Here is a 19,188-nt window from a genome sequence, read left to right as displayed (position 1 = left end):
GACCGGAAAAAGTCTTCCCTGACACCTTCTCAAAGAATAGTACATTTTAGGAGCCCTCGGACTCTCTGGTTCAGAGAATCTTCCTATCAACAAGATCTCATTAATACAATGCCGAGTGTGCAGACTGCTCCACAGTCAATGAGTGTCAATTCACTCTGCAATGCAGACACTGGGATCTATGGTGTCCACCTTTTGACATGGTGGAATTCGCTCAGTTTCACTCCAGGCCCCTACAATACCTGATTCTCTCCAGGTGAAACGGGCTACCCCATCAACTTCGATCCCAGACGATGGGCCTCCCCTGGAGTTTCGCCTGTCCCTAGCCTGGTGGTTACAGACAATCCATTTAGACAAGGATCGCCCCTTTTGGATCTTGGACTGGGCTCTCCTCACCACGGAAGCAAGCCTCCGAGGGTGGGGCGCAGTGACTGGCCAGCACTCCTTCCAGGGCCGCTGGAGCCCAGTCGAGGCAGGGTTTCCAATCAATGTCTTGGAACTTCGAGCCCTCTACAGAGCTCTCACTCTGGCTCAGGATATTCTTCAGTGCAGGCTAGTACAAGTACAGTCCGACAACGCCACGGCAGTGGCCTACCTCAATCACCAAGGAGGCCCTCGAAGTCGGGCAGCAATGGCAGAAGTGTCCCACATCTCACATGGACCGAACACCATCTCCCAGCCATCTCCGTGGTACTCATCCCGGGAGTTCTCAATTGTAAAGCAGATTTCCTCAGCCGTCACGACGTGCATGCAGGAGAGTGGTCTCTACATTCAGTAGTCTTTCAGCTCCTGGTGGACAAATGGGGTCTGCCGGATGTGAACCTCATGGTCTCAAGACACAACATCAAACTTCCAGTATATGGAATCAGGACAAGGGACCCCTTCATAGACGCATTGTCTGTGAAATGGACCTTTCATTTGGCATATCTCTTTCCCCCAATATCCCTGCTTCCTCGAGTTTTTCGAAAGTTCAAGCAGGAAGGGGGCACAGTCCTGTTGATGGCTCCGGCTTGGGCCAGACGCCATTGGTACTCCGATCTTCAAAGTCTCTCCATAGACGTTCCTCTTCAACTTCCTCTACGAGTAGACCTGTTGTCTCCAGGTCCATGTCTACATCCGGACCTAGCCCGTCTGTCATTAACGGCTTGTCTCTTGAGAGTTCCCTCCTAACGGCTAAGGGACTTTCCAGCTCTGTGGTCCAGACCATGCTCAGGGCCCGTAAACCTGCCTCAGCCAGGATTTATCACAGAATATGGCATACATATTTCCAATGGAAACTATGACCTTCAAGTATTTAAGGTGTCTAGAATTCTTGCCTTTCTGCAGGCTGAATTGGATCTAGGCCTCTGCCTAGCATCTCTGAAAGTGTAGGTCTCTGCTTTGTCCATCTGGTTCCAGTGCAGACTTGCTCCTATCCTGGATGTTCACACCTTCCTGCAAGGTGTTCTACGTATACAGCCTCCCTTTGTCCCTCCTGTGGCTCCATGGGACTTGGCAGTGGTGCTCCAAGCACTTCAAGGACCTCCTTTCGAACCCCTAGAATCAGTGGATGGCAAGTGGCTCACTGCAAAGACTCTGTTTCTTCTGGCTATCACATCTGCCCGTAGGGTATTGAATTTAGGGGCGCTTTCATGTCGCTCCCTCCTTTTAATCTTGTGGTTCCGGCCTTTCAATCACCAGACTTCACGGCAGGTGAGGCCTTTTTGGAGGTGGTCCGTGCTCTGACGATCTACGTGGACCGTACTATGTCCATCAGGAATCTGACTCCCTCTTCGTCCTACATGGCTTCCACAAGAAGAGATGGTCAGCTAACAAACAGACTCTGGCCAGATGGATTCACATGACTCACAGGCTTACATGCAGTCTGGCCTTCCTGTGCTGGCTATAGTATCTGCTCATTCTACTCGCTCTATGCTTTGGGACATCCCCATTATCTCCCTGTGGAGTCCTATGGACCCTGAAGAAGACATACAAACGAGAGCACGATTACGACATTGCAATCATGCTGTCGTTTGTATGTCTAGTGATATGCCTAGACTGAATGTTCGGTCCAGGCACATCCATCGTACATGCTGAACCTGACGGGATCATCAGTTTGACCAGTATGTACGGGCGATATTAGATGCCAAAAATGACCAGCGGGCATGCGCATCGCTAGTCGTTTTTGTCATTTACATGCCCGATTTGCGGGCGATTGCACGATAACTACGTCATTATCGTGCAATCGCCTGTCAAAATCGGCTAGTGGATACGCGGCTTACCAGTCTTCCTTCTCTTCTCTTCTCTCCTCTCCTGCTCCTGCCTTGGGTTTGTTAACAAAACTGCGTTGCCGTCAGGTTGTGGGTGGGATATAGGGGGTAGGACCGGAGCATCCTTGGATTGAAAAGCTTTGCTGTTGGTGTCCGGTCCTCCAGGTCCCACCTACACCCCTCTGTCTTCCTGTGGACCCTATGGACTTTGAAAAAGTGAGTTATGGTAAAACTTAGCTTTGTTAACTCTTTCTTCACACACCTCTGTTCATGGCGACGGGGGCTGGTCTTATACAGAGTACCAAAAGTGGCAGGAGCTGCAGATAAGTGAAGGGTATATTCACTCTACTAGAGGATGTTTCTATCAAACAGTCAAAGTATAGGGGTTATATTTGCTAAATAGGTGCTTTCAGTCTATTGTGCAGAGTTGTTGTTTTCAGTGTATGCTTTACTGCATTAGTATGTGTAAGGAAGACTTTGACAGCCTGTTGCTACAAGTCCCTGCATTATCGCCCAGCCTCTTGTAGAAGGTGCTTGTAGTTTCAGCCAGCCAGAGAGCCACAGGGCCTGTTGCAGTGTTGGGTTGGTATTGGGTGTTTGCGCTTGCACATTGTGTGCCCGTATGCATGGAATGGGTACCGCCGGTTCATATCCCGACTACAGAAGCCCGACAGGACAAGATCCCGACTAGGGCTGGTAAGCACCCTCCCCCCTAACCCTCATGTAGTGGTGCCTAACCCTAAGACCCCCCCAGTCGGTGCCTAAACCTAACCCACCCTTCCCGCACCCTATACCTAACCCTCCAGGGGGTGCGTAACCCTAACCTCCCCCCAGTGGCGCTGAACAGACCCTCACCCTAGCCTAACCCTAACCCTCCCCGGGGGGTGCCTAACCCTAAGTTCACCCCAGGAGTCCCTAAACCTAACCCCTTTCCCCGCGGCCAAGTGCTAAGACGCCTGGACTTTCCTCGATCGGTCCGGCGTCCTTCTGTATTCCGGCGTCTGGATTAAGATAGGCGTCGGTATTTCGACACCGATCTTAAGTCCCCAGTCGGGCTTTAGTTGTCGGGATATATGCTGGCGGCATGTATGCCTAACCCTAATCCCCCCTCTAAGTGCCTAACCCCCCCCTTCCCCGCTGCCTAAACCTAAGTCCCCCGGGGGAATGCCTAACCCTAAGTCCCCCTCGGGGGTGCCTAACCCTACCTCCCCCTAGCCTAACCCTCACGGGGGGGTGCCTAACCCTAAGTCCCCCCCCCGGGTGCCCTAAACCTAACTCCCCCCCCAGGGGGCTGTCCGCTCGCAGCACCCGGCATCTCTTCGATCGGGATGCCGGGCGCATGTCTCCTGGCGTCGAGGAAATGACAGGCGTCTAGATATAGACACCCGGCATTTCACCCTCGCAGGGATATGACAGTCGGGAAGCCGGCTGACGGTATTAAGGCAGCCGGTTTCCCGATTGTTTGCACCTCCTTCCTCTAATGTAATGGATAAGCAGGATGGTAAATCAGTAGCCGTCCTGTGCATCCAAATTGTTCAGGCCATCTCTGAGCCATCCCCTGAGATGTGGGGACTGTAATGGCTGTAGTCGCTAAGCTGCAATAATTACATCACTTATGTGATACACACCGGCGATGTTAGACGCAGTGATGGTGACTGTCATCTGTGCATGCGTCCCGATTCCCATTTTGTTTGTACAGAGTCGCAGTACAAATTTAGACGCATAGTAGCAGAAATATATGGGTCCTTCCTGGACGGTGACTGGGAGGTAATATAGGGGTGGCCTAACAGACACCAGACACACGGAGATGTTGAGTCTGTGTCGCAGGCGTGTTGCTGCTAGTGGTTGTGGTAATAGAAGCAGAACCGCTGACATTGGAGATCAGTCAGATGGATAATCTGCACCTGCCATAGGGTTGGTGCGACTAAAGATGCACCAAGCAGTGTTTATACCAGTAATACAAGCTGGTCACTGCGTGTGTTGTAGGAAATATGCTGGGGGTGGTGCTTATTTTCTCTGTGCCTCTATGGATATAAGTAACCGCTGTACAGAGCGTGTGTGTCTGTGCCTCTATAGCTATAAGTAACCTCTGTACAGAGCGTGTGTGTGTGTGTGTCTGTGCCTCTATAGATATAAGTAACCTCTGTACATAGTGTGTGTGTGTGTGTCTGTGCCTCTATAGATATAAGTAACCTCTGTACATAGTGTGTGTGTGTGTGTCTGTGCCTCTATAGATATAAGTAACCTCTGTACTGTGTGTGTGTGTGTCTGTGCCTCTATAGATATAAGTAACCTCTGTACATAGTGTGTGTGTGTGTGTGTCTGTGCCTCTATAGATATAAGTAACTTCTGTACATAGTGTGTGTGTGTGTCTGTGCCTCTATAGATATAAGTAACTTCTGTACATAGTGTGTGTGTGTGTGTCTGTGCCTCTATAGATATAAGTAACCTCTGTACATAGTGTGTGTGACTGTGCCTCTATAGATATAAGTAACCTCTGTACTGTGTGTGTCTGTGCCTCTATAGATATAAGTAACCTCTGTACATAGTGTGTGTGTGTGTCTGTGCCTCTATAGATATAAGTAACCTCTGTACTGTGTGTGTGTGTGTGTGTGTGTGTGTGTGTGTGTCTGTGCCTCTATAGATATAAGTAACCTCTGTACATAGTGTGTGTCTGTGCCTCTATAGATATAAGTAACCTCTGTACTGTGTGTGTATGTCTGTGCCTCTATAGATATAAGTAACCTCTGTACATAGTGTGTGTGTGTCTGTGCCTCTATAGATATAAGTAACCTCTGTACATAGTGTGTGTGTGTGTGTGTCTGTGCCTCTATGGATATAAGTAACCTCTGTACTGTGTGTGTGTGTGTGTCTGTGCCTCTATAGATATAAGTAACCGCAGTACAGTGTGTGTGTGTGTTGTAGGAAATATGCTGGGGGTGGTGCTTATTTTCTCTGTGCCTCTATAGCTATAAGTAACCGCTGTACATAGTGTGTGTCTGTGCCTCTATAGATATAAGTAACCGCTGTACATAGTGTGTGTCTGTGCCTGTGCCTCTATAGATATAAGTAACCTCTGTACATAGTGTGTGTCTGTGCCTGTGCCTCTATAGATATAAGTAACCGCTGTACATAGTGTGTGTGTCTGTGCCTCTATAGATATAAGTAACCTCTGTACTGTGTGTGTGTGTGTCTGTGCCTCTATAGATATAAGTAACCGCAGTACAGTGTGTGTGTGTGTGTGTTGTAGGAAATATGCTGGGAGTGGTGCTTATTTTCTCTGTGCCTCTATAGATATAAGTAACCGCTGTACAGAGCGTATGTGTGTGTGTGTGTGTGTGTGTGTGTGTCTGTGTGTCTGTGCCTCTATAGATATAAGTAACCTCTGTACATAGTGTGTGTGTGTGTCTGTGCCTCTATAGATATAAGTAACCGCAGTACAGTGTGTGTGTGTGTTGTAGGAAATATGCTGGGAGTGGTGCTTATTTTCTCTGTGCCTCTATAGATATAAGTAACCGCTGTACAGAGCGTATGTGTGTGTGTGTGTGTGTCTGTGTCTGTGTGTCTGTGCCTCTATAGATATAAGTAACTGCTGTACATAGTGTGTGTCTGTGCCTGTGCCTCTATAGATATAAGTAACCGCTGTACATAGTGTGTGTGTGTGTCTGTGCCTCTATAGCTCTAAGTAAACGCTGTACAGAGCGTGTGTGTGTGTGTTGTAGGAAATATATCTATAGAGGCACATAGAGAAAATAAGCACCGCCCCAGCATATTTCCTACAACACACACACACACGCTCTGTACAGCGTTTACTTATAGCTATAGAGGCACAGACACACACACGCTCTGTACAGCGGTTACTTATATCTATAGAGGCACAGAGAAAATAAGCACCGCCCCAGCATAAATAACCGCTGTACAGAGCGTGTGTGTGTCTGTGCCTCTATAGATATAAGTAACCGCTGTACAGAGCGTGTGTGTGTCGGCACTTATAGGTGGCTCCGCATATGCAGTAATGATTTGTCACTGGTGAATAAGTATTTGGAAGAAATGGAAATGAAAATGTGACTACATATGACACAGACGTTAATGGTCCTCACAAACACTTACAAATGAAGTTAATTACAGAGTTTGTCTGTGACCTAAGCATAGTGAGGCAGCCATTATGTAGCCTGAGGACATACACAGGAGAATTCAGCTTGTGAAGTCACTTGTCATTCTGCCCCTAGCTATGAGACCACGGGTATCGGGGAGTCCCGGGAGAAGCAGGTCCTTCTGGATGAAGATGACGATCTGTGGATAGAGCTCCGTCATATGCACATCGCAGACGTGTCCAAGTAAGCAGCTGTATGTCCCCATTCTGTCACAGTGATGTGTGCTCAGGTCCCCTTCTGATCATGTCTGTCCTCCTGCAGGAAAGTGACAGAGCTCCTGAGATCTTTCTGTGAGAGTAAGAGAATGACAACGGACAAGGTAATATAATGTATACTACTATACGGTACAAGTCACTTATCTTGTTAGGGTGTTGGAATTACTGCATAGCTCATATGATAACATGGCAAAATTCATCAATGGACGTCTGCTTTATGGTGTTTGTACTACACTTGTCAGATCGTCAGGATGTGCGGCCAACGTAGACCACTAGAGGGCAACACAGCAGAACATAATTACATATTTGAAAAAAGTTGGAATTCGCAGCTATTTTATTTATTAACATTTATTTATATAACACCAGCATATTCCGTTACAATTGGCATTGGTCACTTGGGTACATTTAAATGAATTGCGCACATATTTGCCCTCCAAGCAGATTACAAGGTGTACACCTGTTTATGGCCTCTGCAGCTGCCCCGTATAAAGGGAATGAACCTCATTTTGTGAGTTGCAATAGCTGCGAAGCCTAAATTACTCATTATGTACATATACCCAGCTCAATATATAATTTGCTTTTAAGCAGGGTTATGCTGTTTTAATACTAATTACAGTGCTATTGCATTAATAGTCATTCTCAATTTATATACACATTACAGTCAGGTCCATAAATATTGGGACATTGACAGAATTTTCATGTTTTATCCTCTATTCACCACCACAATGGCTTTGAAATGAAACAAACAAGATGTGATTTAACTGCAGACTTTCAGATTTACTTTGAGGGTAATTACATCCAAATCAGGTGAACGGTGTAGGAATTACAATGGTTTCTATATGTGCCTCCCACATTTTAAGGGGCCAAAAGTAATGGGACAAACTAAACAATCCTAAATCTAACTTTCACTTTTTAATACTTTGCTGCAAATCCTTTGCAGGCAATTACAGCCTGAAGTCTGGAATGCATAGATATCACCAGACGCTGGGTTTCATCCCTGGTGATGCTCTGCCAGGCCTCTACTGCACATGTCTTCAGTTCCTGCTTGTTCTTGGGGCATTTTCCCTTCAGTTTTGTCTTCATCAAGTGAAATGCATGCTCAATCGGATTCAGGTCAGGGGATTGACTTGGCCATTGCATAACATTCCACTTTTTAGCCTTAAAAAACTCTTTGGTTGCTTTTGCAGTATGCTTCGGGTCATTGTCCATCTGCACTGTGAAGCACCGTCCAATGAGTTCTGAAGCATTTGACTGAATATAAGCATATAATATTGCCCAAAACACTTCAGAATTCATTCTGCTACTTTTGTCAGCAGTCACATCATCAATAAATACAAGGGAACCAGTTCCATTGGCAGCCATACATGCCCACGCCATGACACTACCACCACCATGCTTCATTGAAGAGGTGGTATGTTTTGGATCATGAGCAGTTCCTTTCCTTCTCTTCTCTTCCCATCACTCTGGTACAAGTTGATCTTTGTCTCATCTGTCAATGGGATGTTGTTCCAGAACTGTAATGGCTTTTTTAGATGTTGTTTGGCAAACTCTAATCTGGTCTTCCTGTTTTTGAGGTTCACCAATGGTTTGCATCTTGTGGTAAACCCTCTATATTCACTCTTGTGAAGTCTTCTTTTGATTGTTGACTTTGACACATATACATCTACCTCCTGGAGAGTGTTCTTGATTTGGCCAACTGTTGTGAAGGGGTTTTTCTTCACCAGGGAAATAATTCTTTTGTCATCCACCACAGTTGTTTTCCGTGGTCTTCCGGGTCTTTTGGTGTTGCTGAGCTCTCCGGTGCGTTCTTTCTTTTTAAGAATGTTCCAAACAGTTGATTTGGCCACACCTAATGTTTTTGCTATCTCTCTGATGGGTTTGTTTTGATTTTTCAGCCTAATGATGGCTTGCTTGACTTATAGTGACAGCTCTTTGGATCTCATATTGAGAGTTGACGGCAACTGATTCCAAATGCAAATATCACACCTAGAATCAACTCCAGACCTTTTACCTACTTAATTGATAATGAAATAACGAGGGAATAGCCCACACCTGTCCATGAAATAGCTTTTCAGTTGATAGTCCCATTACTTTTGGCCCCTTAAAAAGTGGGAGGCACATATAGGAACCGTTGTAATTCCTACACCGTTCACCTGATTTGGATGTAATTACCCTCAAATTAAATCTGAAAGTCTGCAGTTAAAACACATCTTGTTTGTTTCATTTCAAAGCCATTGTGGTGGTGAATAGAGGCCAAAATCTGAAAATTCTGTCAATGTCCCAATATTTATGGACCTGACTGTACATGGCCAAAAGTATGTAATTGGTGTGTTTGGGCATGTCAGCCACACTCACTGCTAACCGCTGCATGAAATCACACATACAGCCAGGGCCGGATTTACCATTAGGCAACCTAGGCCCCGTCGGGTTCTAGGGGGCCCGTGGCCCAGCCCTCCCGAAATCCAACCCTGGAGGTAACCTTCTATGCTGTGATAGAACTGCTCCTGCTGACATCGGCAGGAAGATGACACACACAGGCAGTATAGCAGCAGCACAGTCGGTACCTTGCCTCTACAATGCGGGGGGAGGAGGACTCAGAGGCAGAGTTGCAGCCCGGGCCTGGGGAACCACCGACATCACTGCAGCGCGGCTCCAGTTCACTTCCTGTGACTCACCTCCAATCAACTCGACAGTCAGTTCAGCCAGGCTCCTCCTCCCAAACCCCCCTGCCCGCAGTGAGTGCAGACAGACCTCTCCTCCTCGCAGGATGAACCGATCTATTTAGCCCGCTCCAACCAACCCGCCCCCCTTCCCAGCACCCTGCGCTGCTGTAGCCAGCCTCCTCCACTCCTCCATTGCAGCCCCCCCCTGCATTGTAGCCAAGCCGTCCTCCAGTAACACTGTACTTATAACTGTGCATATATTACAGTAGGTGTCGCTGGAACAAGATACACACATCATATATATATATATACAGGTCGAGTCTCCCATATCCAAAATGCTTGGGACCAGGGGTATTTTGGATATCGGAATATTCCGTATTTTGGAATATTTACATAAAATAATGAAATATCTTAGGAATGGGACCCAAATATACACACAGAATGCATTTATGTTTTATTTACACCTTATACACATAGCCTGAAGGTCATTTTATACTATATTTTTAATAATTTTGTGAATCAAAAAAAGTTCATGTATGTACACAAAATTCATTTATGTTCATATATACCTTATACACACAGCCTGAAGGTTATTTTATACTATATTTTTTATAATTTGTGCTTTACACAAAGTTCGTGTACATTGAACCATCAGAAAGCAAAGGTTTCACTTCTTCAGTCATGCTAAAAATATTCCGTATTTCGGAATATTTGGATATGGGAGACTCAACCTGTGTATATATATAAATATATATGTGTATATATATAAATATATATATATATATATATATATAATATATATAAAATCTCGTGTATATGATTTGACGTGTGTATCTAGCTCCAGCAACACCTAAATCCGGCTCTGCATACAGCCATGCAAGCTCCATGTCCATATATTAGCAGTAGGATGGGTTGTACAGAAGAGCCCAGTTACTAGGTGCCACCATTCCAACAAGTTAGTTTATCAAATTTCTGCGCTGCTGAAGCTGCTTCAGTCGCTTGTATCAAGTTCCAAGCTGCCTCTGATAAGCAGCGTCATTCTGTTCATTCTGGAGCCTCATAGATTGGGTTTCTATGGCCGAGCAACAGCACACAAACCTCAGTTCACCGTGCGCAATGCCAAATGCCGGTGGGGTACAGTAAACCACATGGGCATTGGACTCTTGAGCAGTGTAATCACGCTTCGCCACCTGGCTGTATGGAAGACCAATCTGGGTCTGCCTGAGGAAAGGAGAACTCATCCTGCCGAATGATTATAGCCATCTATAAAGTTTGGTGGAGGAAGAATAATGTTTTGGGGCTGTTTCTCATGACTTGGCCTGGGCCCTTTAGTTCCAGGGAAGAGAAACTTACATTATGTACAGCCATGGCCAAAAGTTTTGAGAATGACACAAGTATTGGTTTTCACAAAGTTTGCTACTTCAATGTTTTTAGATATTTTTGTCAGATGTTACTATGTTATACTGAAGTAAAATTACAAGTAGTGTCAAAGGCTTTTATTGACAATTACATTAAGTTTATGCAAATAGTCAGTATTTACAGTGTTGACCCTTCTTTTTCAAGACCTCTGCAATTCGCCCTGGCATGATGTCAATCAACTTCTGGTCCACATACTGACTGATGGCACCCATTCTAGCCTAATCAATGCTTGGAGTTTGTCAGAATTTGTGGATTTTTGTTTTTTCATCCGCCTCTTGAGGAGTGACCACAAGGTCTCAATGGGATTAAGGTCTGGGGAGTTTCCTGGCCATGGACCCACAATTTCTATGTTTTGTTCCCCGAGCCACTTAGTTATCACTTTTTCCTTATGGCAAAGTGCTCCATCATGCTGGAAAAGGCATTGTTCATCACCAAACTGTTCGATGGTTGGGAGAATCTGCTCTTGGAGGATGTTTTGGTACCATTCTTTATTCATGGCTGTGTTCTTAGGCAAAATTGTGAGTGAGTGGCTGAGAAGTAACCCCACAGATGAATGGTCTCTGGATGCTTTACTGTTGACATGACACAGGACTGATGGTAGCGCTCACCTTTCCTTCTCCGGACAAGCTTTTTTCCAGATGCCCCAAACAATCACTGACATGATGTCAGCTGGTCCTTTTGTGGTAGGGCTGAAATGCAGTGGAAATGTTGTTTACGTCTTCGGGTTCCATAGGGTCCACAGGAATTACCTTGGAGTATGTGGTTGGAGTGATCCAGGCACCAAACAGTTACAAGCTTTAGCTCCCAGGATGCACCAGGTCTTCCTCCAGGCAGTCCCAAACTTTTTTTTATTTTTTCAATGAGTATGCAGCACTAAGCGTCCTAATGGATGCCCGTGCTGCTGCTCCATCTACCACCTTTGGCGCTGCAACACCTGTGAGGGAACTGGTGATTTCGGCAGGCACTAGCGATTACGCTGGGCCTGGGACTGCAACCGGAAGACACGGGGATGCAGGTAAGGTGGTTCCCCGCTCGCATCTGATCACTCTTCATGACATTCTGGAGTATATGCAAATTGCCATCATAAACACTGAAGCAGTAGACTTTGTGAGAACCAATACTTGTGTCATTCTCAAAACTTTTGGCCATGGCTGTACAACAGACAATGCAATCTTAAGGCACATATCCACTACATGATTTGTGTAGTGTGTACCCGGCAGTGATGTGTTCAATGTCCTTCACGACATTTAGCGCACACACTGATATATCGTTCAGTGCCAGCAACCTCCCTCATCCCCGAACCTGCACAACCGGACAATATCAACCAACCAGCATTGCTAATTACATTTATCTGGTGCTTATGATATCATGAATTGCTAGCATGAAGGTGTATTACTAAGCCAATGAGATTTATGTGTGGAATGGTAGGAACACATCAGCTATTTTTGTTTTTAATTTTTTGTCAGTTTAAGACCTTTTTGTCTACTGAGGTCACTTTACCCAAACTCTCTCCCTATATTTAGTGTATATTTCTCTTTGTTAAATATATAAGGAGTAAGCTATAATTTTGTTCAACGTAAGTTAAGTATTAAATTAGTTTTGAGATCTTCCCATGCCCGCAATACTCAGGGGGGTGGGGTCTGGAGCGAGGAGCTGAAGATAGCCAAGTAATCTCTGATTGGTGTGGGAGTCTTTGCAGGTTACTCCGGGGGAATACTCCATTGGTGCACCAGGGTAGGCTCTGTAGTAACAGAGTGCGGGAAAGCCCCTGTGAGAGTTGGGGGCTGTGAAGTAGAGACCTGGTCCCTGAGCCTCACAGCTGTTTCTCTTCAGCTTGGACAGTTCCTTTGCCAGCTGCCCATATGTTAGAATCTTATTTTTAGCCTCAATACTGCACCTTCTTCTGGACATTTTCATTATAGTATGTGTAGTACTGTCCTTTATATCTGAGTGTGTTAGTGCGTTTGTTCTTCATATTCATATAGACCGTGCTCAGTGGAAGTGTAACCTCATACAAACCACTGCTTCTGTGCGTTGTAAAGTAACAGTGTGTTTTCTGTTAAGGCTAACATCAAAGACTTGTCCCAAATACTGAAGAAAATGCCCCAATATCAGAAAGAATTAAATAAGGTAAGTGCTGTTATTTAGGGGTGCATATACACTGTATGGGGGGGTTATAAGAAGCTCTTGACAGGGGGGAGAGGGTTTAGATTTTGCTTATAAATGGGGGATTAGGGCTTATGAAGGCTGATTTATGGTGCATACACACGGTCAGATTTTCTTTCAGATCTGAAAGATCTGAAAAAATCGTTCATATCTGAAAGAAAATCTGACGTGAGCCCGCAACGATGAACGATGAGCGTTCCTGCTTTTCAGATAATGATATTTGACATCTGATGTGTTTGCAGTCAGATTTGGACGATTCCATTCATTTTAATACAGTCTCAAATCGTTCAAATAGTTCATCTGACATATCTGACCGTGTGTATGCACCATTAGTGAGATCAGGGCAAACCAGGTGCTCTAGAAACGTCTATAGACCAGTCCTGGTTCTCTTCTAACACCTAATCTTTCCTCCCCCAGTACTCCACACACCTTCACCTGGCAGAGGACTGCATGAAGCACTTCAAGGGAACCATAGAAAAGCTCTGTTCCGTGGAACAGGTATGTCTGTCATGTGACAAATGGCCGCTTGGTGACTATATGTATGCAATAATTGTGTTCCTACATGTATGGTATTTGTTCCAAATAAGTGGGGGGAATTGTAACTGCATCTAAGTCAGTGCTGCGACTACATCCCAAAGTGGACTGGATCATTTCAGACTACAATATTCAGACGTCATAGACTGCTGTGTAATAAGGGGCAGTATACTTGTATTGATTGACTTCACTTGCACAAGCTCTGTGATGCGGTTAGTGGATTTGAATTCTCAACCACAAAAAAGTTGTGTCATATAATGATAATTATTTGGCCCCAAACTTCCCTGCACAATTTCACAATCAAACTCACCATTAGAATCACTTTTTTTCTTTTTTCTCATATTGTTTTCACCATTGATTAAAGTGATTTCACACATTTGACCACTATGATACTGACACTGTCCTACTGTACAGAACGCCTCTATGGCAGGGTAGTGAGACTTGTATGAGGGTAGAGAGAAGTGAAAAGGTAAATGATGGCTGGTTCTGTATAAAGTAACATAACAGTACTAACAGTGTCAAATGTAGTTTCTGCAGACAAAGAAGTAATTGTCATCTTCTTCCCCACAAAGGACCTGGCGATGGGTTCTGATTCGGAGGGCGAGAAACTGAAGGACCCCATGAAGGTTATTGTTCCTGTATTACTGGATCCAAACGTTAAACCTTATGACAAAATCCGTATTATCCTTCTGTATATCTATCTGAAAAATGGTAAGATCTCCAGGCAGTCTAGTAATTCAGCGTCTTATTCTGTAATACCACTGCCTGCCTGATGGTGGCAGCATGCTCCCAACTGTAATGTCAGTGTGCTGGTTTTAGAAACAGATCATTATTATGAAACACTACTGGAGAATGGCTGCACTCTTATATACAGCTATCTAACCTCCATCCAGTCACACTGACAGTGCTCATCTACCTATCACTTTCATATTGTTATTTGGAGCAGACCTCTTCTTCTGTACAGAGCTTCTCTCAGGGCATAATATACCTGATAAAGGTTGGGTGGCTATTTAAAGAGAGGGAGGTTTCTCCCTTTTAGGTACAGTATGCCATGACCCAGAACATTTTAAATACATTTGCAAATAGCTGCTTATAATACATCAACTAATGCAGCATAGTTGGGTGGTCTGTAGACAGCAACCATAGGTGCCTCCTACTTGCACACACATTGTTTATTTACATGGTGACACTAATTCAGAGCTGTAGAGAATGATGTAATTCATTTCGGTCATTTCCCCATTGAAGCTTACAGTCTCAAGTCCCACGCAAACAGATATACACACTGGTGTTAATTTTGGATGAATATAATTGACCTACCAGTATGTGTGGAGCCAGTGAGGTGGCAGGGTGTGAATACAGCAGACCTGATCTGCACTGTATGTTGTCATAGCCATTGTGACCAGGACAGGCTGATGCTGAGCCATAAGGCCCCTTGTGCAGAGTCGGCAATAGGCCGTAGACTCGCCATACGAGGACAGCAACATTCTAGGTGCGTTAGGGAGATGTAGACATTGGGATCTGCTGGCAAATGCACTTAATAACCTAGTATGACCACACTGTTTAACACTTACCTTCTGTTAGATAATCATTCCATAGGTTGCTCTGCATGCATAATGTTGCTGAGTGACTCAAGGAAGTGATATTAATTTTTTATTTGATTTGCAATTATCTTACATATAGGAATAACAGAGGAAAATTTAACCAAGCTAATCCAGCATGCCAATATTCAGAGTGACAGCAACATCATCCGCAACCTGCAACACCTGGGGACCCGAGTGATATCAGGGGTATGGTATTACATTGTAGCCTGCCCAGCTTCTCATGTCCTGAACACTTCCTTGTGACGCTCTACAGCCTGCCTTGTGTTACACTGTCCCAGAGACCATGTACAGTTATCATACTCTACACTGAGACTCAGTCATCTTCTTTCTGTCTCATTACAGCAGCCAACCTCTACTACCCCCAGCCTACCTTGTGTTACACTATCCCAGAGACCATGTACAGTTATCACACTACACACTGAGACTCAGTCATCATCTTTCTGTCTCATTACAGCAGCCAACCTCTACTACCCCCAGCCTACCTTGTGTTACACTATCCCAGAGACCATTTATCACTACACACTGAGACTCAGTCATCATCTTTCTGTCTCATTACAGCAGCCAACCTCTACTACCCCACAGCCTACCTTGTGTTACACTATCCCAGAGACCATGTATTGTTATCACACTACACACTGAGACTCAGTCATCATCTTTCTGTCTCATTACAGCAGCCAACCTCTACTACCCCCAGCCTACCTTGTGTTACACTATCCCAGAGACCATTTATCACTACACACTGAGACTCAGTCATCATCTTTCTGTCTCATTACAGCAGCCAACCTCTACTACCCCCAGCCTACCTTGTGTTACACTATCCTAGAGACCATGTATTGTTATCACTACACACTGAGACTCCGTCATCTTCTTTCTGTCTCATTACAGCAGCCAACCTCTACTCCCAACAAGCCTGAAAGAAAGGTCCGCCCAGAGCCCACCTATCAGCTGTCACGCTGGACACCAGCACTGAAAGACATCATGGAGGTTTTGTTGCTGTTGTTGACCCTTATATAGGAAGACTAAATGACTTTTAACCTTGCTCTGCTTTTATTCTGTATTTGCTCCTCTTATATCTAGGATGCTATTGAAGATAAGTTGGATAAAAAACAATGGCCTTTTGTGTCCGAGCCATGTACTCAAGTAGGAGCCACTCAGACAGTGGTGAGGTGAGGAATCCAAGTCTCAGAGTCTAGTGTCTGCCCCTCATCCCCAGTTTGTGGTTCTCATACTCTTCTTTCTATTTCTCAGTGCACGGTTCGGCCACTGGCACAAAACACGTAGCGCTGCAGAATATCGATCTGGTCCCCGGCTACTGGTCTATGTCCTGGGAGGAGTTTCCATGTCTGAAATGAGATGTGCCTATGAGTTAACCAAAGCTACTGACTCAAAATGGGAGGTTTTGATTGGTCAGTTCTATGTAACCACTTATTTATTTTAATTTTTGTATTTGTAAGTTATTTTATTTGGTGTCCTTTTCTATCAGTTTCTTAGGGCTCACTTAACTTTCTCTTTCCCATAGGATCTACACACATTTTAACACCCACCATCTTCCTTGATGGTCTGAAGTCTCTGGACCAGTAAGAGGTTGCGAAGAGCTTGTTTTTACACTTTTCTTCCCTGAGCTTTTCCCGCCTTGGCTCTCCGTCCTCAGCAATGTCAGACTGTGACCATGCCAACAGCTGAGCAGAGTCTTTCACCTGTCTTTCCTTTGAGGACATCTGTCACCAAACTCAAGTGCTGTCACAAAGGAGCGGTTACACCTGCCCCCGTGCTCCTGGTGCCAGTGGGACCAACCAACGGCCTTAATAAACCACTGCCTATAATGAACTATCGTCTTACTAGTCTAGTGCCATCTGGTTTGAACTCTTGTAATATTTTCAACTTGATTCCTGTTACTATATTTGATCCCTCTACTAGGCTCTCTTCCCCCATTAAATTGACTATTTGATAAGGAGTTTTAGTACAAATATATATTAACATAATGATGAAATTTCTGCAGGATCGTCAAAAAACATAAGAGGTCCTATAAGTGTAACTTTACTGTTAGGAAGTGTCTTATAATCATTAGTGCTCAGTCAATGTGCGACATTGTCTGCCTAACCTCCCTCATCTATAATACACCTCAGAGATTATTATATTTATTAGCTAGGCAATAATCTGGGTAAGAAGGGATCACTTTCCATAGACATTTCATGACTTCTACTTAATGATGTTCAACCCTTGTAAGTACGATGAAGGGAATTCTGTCTTATCTATGTGTGCATTTATTATACATATATTTGTAATGGCAAGAAACGCCAAAATGTTCTCTCTGTACACATGTACTCAATGTACACGCTCCACCCACCGACATGACATCACAAGAAACTTACTACAGTCCAGTGTCTGCCAGTCAGTAAAATCAAAAGTAAATTGTTATAATGGATTTTTTTATTTTTTTTTAAGGACTGAGTATCCCCTGCAGATCATACTATCTTCAATATAGAAAAGACATTAGACAATATTAAAAGTACATCTTTCGCCTGTCTAAACACCGTTCTATCTTGTAAAGTATTGACAAAGGTCGTTTTATGGGGCACGTAATGCGGTCCAGTTTAGAGTGTGGGTATTATGTTTTTCTTTGTAAAGCAAATGCTCCATTTTTTTATATGTAACATACACAAAATGGATGGCACTTTCTTGAAATGTCTGCAGCAGTTTGTCTATAAAGCTTTAAGGCATTGAATAACAAGGATGAAGGCTGGTAGATCCCGTTCTCCTGTTATTGGAGAAATGGGTGAGGACAAGGAGAGGCACCGTTGCTAAGGAGATTAGGTTCTCTGCCATACCATGGTCAGTGGTTTGTTGTATCAGGAGAGCAGGAAGGACTTGGTGTGAAACTGGATCCCAGTGCACGATCCAGTGTATGTACACATCTGTCTGTGTGAATATTCCTACATACGGTGCTTTCCTGTTTGTTTTTTTAATATTGCCTTTTATCTTGAAATAAAATATATATATATATATATATATATATATATATATATATATATATATATATATATATATATATGTATGTCAGTATTGTAGCCTAAAATGGTTCTTCTGAAAGTGCCTTTTCGTCCTTTAGGTCTATTTCATTATTTGCTTTCCCATTGAAGAGCAGCCTCTCCTCCATTTTCTACAATCTGCTTATATTGCATACCTAGCAAAGGTTATTTAATAATAAAGGTGCAATCTTGTTAGTAACCAATCAGCATCCAGCTTTGTCCTGTGTAGCAGGGGGTAGACCAGTAGTATATGCCTGGTTGCTATGTGTTACTGCACTGTGTTAGTTTGCACCTTTGTCAGCCAGTAACCCCAGGATTAGTGTAATGAGATTATCTGGGTGAGGTTACACTGGCCATCTCTACTACTATTTTGTTCTGTTGCTTTTTTACGTCCCGGCATTTTATGTGGGAGATCTGCAATAATTGTGAGGTCTTTATCTGGTAAAGCTTAAAGGACCACTGTTATCTAGATGTCAGCTCTCTCCAATTTGTAGTGTGTGTACAGTACAGATTATACATTTATATTTCTTTAGATATTTTACAGAGCTGGCACCTAGCAATACATTCCGTACAATTCACTATTCATGCGGTGGTAACGTTTGGGTCACTGTACCAGTTTGTCCAATGTAGAGTGATGGATGGTAATGGCTTCTAATGCAACTGCTCTGTGATTGTGATAATTTAATAAAAAAAATAAAATAAAATGTGAAGCTGTCTCTGTTTGGTGGGAACCACATTCATCTGTGGACATGCACTTGCTCTGGGAGACTTAAGGTGCCCACACACATACCGACTTTTCATCCAATTTGGCCGATTTCGACGAATCGTGACGAGTGATCATGTAAAAAATGACCAAATCGTGAGTTCCTATTCTTGATCACGATGCCGATGTGCGTCCCCGCTCGTCGTACCTCGCATCTTCAGATCTGCCGTGCTGTAGGGCAGATTAGCTAATCTGGGGCACAATGCACTGGCTGCAAGATAGATCTTAAGTCAGATTGGACATTTTTAACTCCAAATCGTGACGATGACTGCCTGGGGAGAGTTCAGGGGAAATCGTGTACATTGGCTGATTGGGAGCAAGTCGGTATGTGTGTGGGCACCTTTCGGGCCTGATACATTTAAATGCTGCCTCATCTAGGGAATGGTCACATACTCTGC

The 19,188-nt window shown here is 44.2% G+C and overlaps 1 protein-coding gene across 1 annotated transcript in view; it reads left to right on the top strand.

The window, feature by feature from the left end:
• STXBP2 (syntaxin binding protein 2) overlaps positions 1-18,715 on the top strand; it is a 47,687-nt gene extending 28,972 nt beyond the window's left edge. Inside the window, exons 10-19 of the mRNA XM_088480375.1 lie at positions 6,476-6,583; positions 6,662-6,719; positions 12,762-12,827; positions 13,281-13,361; positions 13,970-14,108; positions 15,078-15,184; positions 15,884-15,982; positions 16,076-16,164; positions 16,247-16,404; positions 16,518-18,715. Coding sequence (XP_088336501.1) covers positions 6,476-6,583; positions 6,662-6,719; positions 12,762-12,827; positions 13,281-13,361; positions 13,970-14,108; positions 15,078-15,184; positions 15,884-15,982; positions 16,076-16,164; positions 16,247-16,404; positions 16,518-16,579 — 967 coding nt within the window. The 3' untranslated portion in view covers positions 16,580-18,715. The remainder of the gene's footprint in view (positions 1-6,475; positions 6,584-6,661; positions 6,720-12,761; positions 12,828-13,280; positions 13,362-13,969; positions 14,109-15,077; positions 15,185-15,883; positions 15,983-16,075; positions 16,165-16,246; positions 16,405-16,517) is intronic.
• The last annotated feature ends 473 nt before the right edge of the window (positions 18,716-19,188 follow it).

The sequence above is a fragment of the Taudactylus pleione genome, unplaced genomic scaffold (assembly GCF_031769625.1).
Source record: "Taudactylus pleione unplaced genomic scaffold, aTauple2 ptg000253l, whole genome shotgun sequence".
Classification (NCBI taxonomy): Eukaryota; Metazoa; Chordata; class Amphibia; order Anura; family Myobatrachidae; genus Taudactylus; species Taudactylus pleione.
Note: the sequence above shows the minus strand (reverse complement) of the source record. Positions and strands in the feature narration are given on the sequence as shown.